We start from the raw sequence: 4,940 nt of genomic DNA, 5'->3' as shown, positions 1-4,940 counted from the left end.
TTTAAAAAGAATAAAAGTTGTTTTTTACAGTATATGAGATTTGGAATTTGCAATTGCACATTAAAAAATTGTTGTAATGCAACATTTTACCCCATTTTCTCCTCACTTTCCTTGCTTGTCTTTTTAGCGTATTTAATAATATATTATTTTTAAAAAAAGCAACTGCCTTTACCAAAGCACTTTTTGCCTGGTAACAACAACAAAAGACTGCAGACGCTGAGCCGGAGCCCCGCCCCACGTGGGGAACCAGTCCTGCATAATTAATGAGCCTCCTCTCTGCACCAATCAGACGGGAGCGAGCGGCGCTGCCGCCTGCCACAGTGGCGGCGCGTTATAAAAGGAGCGGCGCCGAGCAGCCAGTCAGAGCAGAGCGAGCTAGCGGCGCAAAGCTGAGAAGAGCAGAAGGCCATAAATACGCCGGAGTGTCAATCAGTGCGAACTCTGCGCGCATCCACAGGAACTTTCAATCTTCAGCTGCGATTGTTTCTTACATCCTGGGATCAATATGACCCTGGAGGAATTCAACGCCATTGAGGAGACCCAAGTGGAAAGCACCGAAAAGTACGGATTGTATTTGCAATATTGTGTGTGTGTGTGTGTGTGTGTGTTGTAAGATCGGATTGCTAACACTGCACGGTGGGGCTGCGGGCGAGCTGTTGTTTGGAACCCGCCGTCTCGAGTGATGGTGTCGGTTAGTGCGCGAGAGCCGGGCTGCGGCGGACACTGGATCCGTTTAAAAAAACAAAAGCCGGCACTTTGGGGGCAGCTCGCAGCAAATGAACGAATTAAAAAAAACACCAAACTGTTCCACCTCAGCAACAGGTGAGCCCGGCGCGGGGAGCAGCCGTGCTGCGGGCAATAAATCGCCTCTTGGACACTGAAGCTTTGTACCTCGGTGTGAGGATTTGTTCATTGACTTGCCCCTTTTATTTATATTGTTTTCCCCATTTTTTTTCAGGATGCAAGCTGCTGGCAAAGCCCTGGAGGAGTTGCTGGGCTCCGCACACCGGCAGCACTGCCTGACGGTTGGAGTCTACGAGTCTGCAAAAGTCATGAATGTGTAAGTTACGCACAAGCCACGCTTCTTAATGCACTCCGCCGATTTTTCCGTTTTGTGATTGAGCTGGGTGGTGACCGTGTTTTTTTTTTGCAGTGACCCGGACAGTGTGGTGCTGTGCCTCTTGGCCACCGACGAGGAGGATGAAGGTGACATTGCTCTGCAAATCCATTTCACTTTAATTCAAGCATTTTGCTGCGACAATGACATTAACATCGTGAGAGTAAATGACATCCAGCGACTGGCTGAGATCGTCGGCAACGCGGCTGACAACGAAGAGCCGAGGGACATGCATTGCATCCTGGTCACGGTGAGTGTCTTTTTAAGTAACTAGCAGTGGTAACTGCCACTTTTTTTAAAGGTGCTTTTTGTTGGAAACTTTAACCGTGCTAATGATGGAAGCAGGTTTGTTTAACCTAGAAATACAGCGTGTGACTTGGCAATATGACCATGTACCTGACTTTTGTTGCATTTTTTTTAATCACTTCTAGAATCCAAGCCAAGACTCTTGGAAAGATCCAGCTTTAGAAAAACTTGGTGTCTTCTGTGAAGAGAGCCGTTGCACCAATCAATGGGTCCCCAACATTTCCTTTCCTGAGCGTTGAAGTTGTTGCATAGACTTGGTGGTTGCTGGAAATGTATTTTGAAGTCTCCTTGTCAAAGGAAAAATGTTGGCTTCCTGGATCTGTGGATTAGACTGGTATCTTGGTCAAGTCGCATGGGCATGTGACCAGTACCTTTTATGATGGTGAATCTGGGACACAGTGGACTGATAGCCAGCACTGATGACTGCAACAGGTTTAATAAGTGGACAGTTGCACAACAGCTTGGACCCGGAGTAGTGAGGAGAGTGAGCAAGAAGTATACTGTGCGGTCCTGCACATGCCACAGAGCCCTGTTTCTGTAACGAGGAGATTAAATGATGGATCAAGACCTGCATGGAGGCTGTGGGACTCTTTTCTAGTTCCATGAACTTATCTACATTTAGTTGTGGAACAGTCTAACTTTTTTAATATTTGACTGCCACAATGGACTTCACATCCTATTTACAGCTGTGAGCTCTACACAACTAGAAAATATTTTTTAATAGACATGTATTTTTATGAAATTGGATATTATTTCATGTAAAGCAGAATAAATGCTGAAATAAAACATATCAGACAAAAAAGTTCATTTATTTTATGCTTGATCTATTGATTACAAAAAGGGCACTATAGCTTAAAACCATTGATTCAAGTTCTTGCATCTGTTTTAAGTATCAACAGAGTCAGTGAAACTTTGCCCACTTAAACTAGCTGTCTCTAGAATGGGTGAGAATGTAGGTTGCAACTGCTTGCATAACTAAGTAGGGCAAGGGGAAATCCTACATTTGGGGAAACTTTCAAGCAGTAATCTCCCTAGTCTCTACTATTTCTTTTCAATTTATTTTCATTGTGTCTGGGGAATGCTAGTGAGGTGATTAAGTAATTACTAATTGCAATGGCAATCCTACACACCTGAAGAAACATTAATTTAAAAAAAATGCTAAGTGAACTTGACCAGGGATTGGTTCAGTTTGTTATAAATCTTTACTCTGGTTTTGTATTATAATTACTAGAATTACCAATCACTAGCATCCACTGTGGGGAACTATATAATAGATTTAATGTAGTAAACCCTTATTTTTCAATGGCCATTATGTAGAACCAAGGACATTTGAAAGTTAATCTTTTAAGACCTGAATGTACACTTAAAAAAGGACCAATAGACTCCAGGTAATACTTAAGAGTTTGTTTAATTTTTGTATCTGACTGTTCAAAGTCCATTTTGGTATTGGCACATTTAGGATGTCATTACCATGTTCTAAGAATTTTGAGCAAACAACTCAGTAGTTTAATACATCTTTTTGTGGATCAGTCCAGGCTTAGTGATGCAGGGGTTCTGGTATTTAGCAAGCAAAACATTAATAATCTTCTTGCTGCTTGTCCAGCCAGGGCTACCCTATCAGAGCATTGGCTACTAGTATTATCTGGAGTTGCATAGGAAGAATCCTTTGGTGACTGACTATCCCTTTAAATTATATTTAACAGTGCACTGGATCAAGACCTAGCTCTGTCAAACCCATGTGGTGGCTGGTGTGCAACAGCTACCAAACATTTAACAAAAAAAAATCCATGCACAGGCATCTTCCACCCTTCAGGTTGTAGTTCAGGACCTGGAATATTAGGTCCTTCATTGAACCACCTGTGAACTCATCCTTTTTTGACATGGAAGCAAGTCATCCTCATTTTGAGGGACTGCTGCTGATGATGATGGAGTAGTGTGAACCTGGCTGGCTCAGGTACCAGATTACTGAGTCTACAATACAGCATTGACTTGATTGGACAATCTCAGAAATGCTACCTTGGATTTGGCTATTACTGTAACAACTATACTGGGGTTCTTTTCCCTAGTACCTATGCAGGTTTTAAATATAGTTGTATTTTTAGTTTCTTTTAAATGATTTGCAATAAGTTGTTACTTGCCAAGTGTCAACTTTTATCACCTTGACTCCAAATAAAGGCCACTTATCTCCCATTTTCTCCCAAAAAGAGAATCGTCACCAATTTTTTCTTTGGACAACTGATCATTGTGGGTTTGAGCCTTTGTTACCAGGAAACAAGAATGCATAGCCACCATCCTCCTGATTACAGTACAGACATATACCATACATTATTGAATGGTGGTTCCATCAACGGAAGATAACAGTACCTTCTTCCCTCTCGGCCCTTAACCCTAAATAGGTAAGCTTTTGCTCTGATATCTGCCTGGCTTCCAACTTCATAACATTGCCCATCTCCGCCTCTGCCTCAGCTCATCTGTTGAAACCCTCAACCATGCCTTTGTTTCTCTCGATGCAATTATTCCAATGTTCTCTTGGCTGGCCTTTTATCTTCAACCCTCCGGAAACTTGAGCTTATCCAAAACTCTGCTGTCTGTATCCTAACTCGCACCAAGTCCTGTTCACCAATCACCTCTGTGCTTGCTGGCCTACATTGGTACATGGTCTGGCAACACCTTGATGTTAAAATTCTCATCCTTGTTTTCAAATCCCTCCATGGCCTCATCCCTCCATATATCTGTAACCTCTTCCAACCCTACAATCCTCCAAGATCTCTGCATTCCTCCAATTCTGGCATCTTGTGCATCCCTGATTTTCTTTGCACCACTATTGGCGACCATGCCTTCAACTGCCTAGGCCCTAACCTCCCTAAACCTCTCTGCTTCTCTCTCCTCCTGTGAGACGCTCCTTAAAACCGACCTCTGCGTCCAAACTTTTGGTCGCCTCTCCTATAATCCCTTTATGGGGCACCGTGTCAAATTTTGTTTGATAATCGCTCCTGTGAAGCACCTTGGGAGTTTTTACTACATTAAAGGCACTATATAAATGCAAGTTGTAGTAAATCACATCCTCCTCCTGTGCTGTTCCTCAAAAGTATCCAAGAAAGTAAATCTTGGCTAGTAGACCCCATGGGCTGGATAAAGCTTTACACGAGCAGCCCCCCTCACTTGCTGTCATCTAACAGACCTAGCTGCTGCTTCTCCTGGTTGCTGCTGCTGCTCCTCTTCCTCTGACTGTTTGTCCATCCTCCTCTTCCTCTGACTGTTTGTCCATCCAAAGAAGCATAAACAGCAGAGTGTTTAATGCGCGTAGGTATGGCAGGAATAAAATCAGAGAAAAGCAAATTGGAAGCTTAGAGCTGGCTTGGAAATACACAACTCACAATGGCATACAGATCCTAATAACCTAAGTGCTTGCGGGTGAGTGTACCTTTAAATCTAGCTTGCAATCATGTCAGTCACTTTGTGAAGCCAATGCTAGTAAGATTTACTATAAATGCAGGGAAGTCTTGCTACAACTGTA

General features: G+C 43.0%; 1 protein-coding gene across 1 annotated transcript; it reads left to right on the top strand.

Moving 5' to 3' along the window:
• The first annotated feature begins 372 nt into the window (after positions 1-372).
• Positions 373-2,225, top strand: LOC139228619 (growth arrest and DNA damage-inducible protein GADD45 gamma-like). The gene is made up of 4 exons (XM_070859846.1): positions 373-561; positions 959-1,060; positions 1,154-1,367; positions 1,549-2,225. Exons 1-4 carry the CDS (start codon positions 506-508, stop codon positions 1,660-1,662), a joined length of 486 nt encoding a protein of 161 aa, XP_070715947.1. The 5' UTR covers positions 373-505; the 3' UTR covers positions 1,663-2,225.
• Positions 2,226-4,940: the final 2,715 nt, after the last annotated feature.

Source organism: Pristiophorus japonicus, chromosome 1 (genome assembly GCF_044704955.1).
Source record: "Pristiophorus japonicus isolate sPriJap1 chromosome 1, sPriJap1.hap1, whole genome shotgun sequence".
Taxonomy (NCBI): domain Eukaryota; kingdom Metazoa; phylum Chordata; class Chondrichthyes; family Pristiophoridae; genus Pristiophorus; species Pristiophorus japonicus.
The sequence above is the reverse complement of the archived record's forward strand: the minus strand, read 5'-3'. Positions and strand labels throughout refer to the sequence as shown.

Excerpts from the sequence above, each read along its gene's own strand:
- LOC139228619 (XM_070859846.1), top strand. The coding sequence starts at position 506 with ATGACCCTGGAGGAATTCAACGCCATTGAGGAGACCCAAGTGGAAAGC. Across the intron at positions 562-958 it reads CAAGTGGAAAGCACCGAAAA|GATGCAAGCTGCTGGCAAAG; the intron begins GTACGGATTGTA and ends ATTTTTTTTCAG. Across the intron at positions 1,368-1,548 it reads TGCATTGCATCCTGGTCACG|AATCCAAGCCAAGACTCTTG; the intron begins GTGAGTGTCTTT and ends AATCACTTCTAG.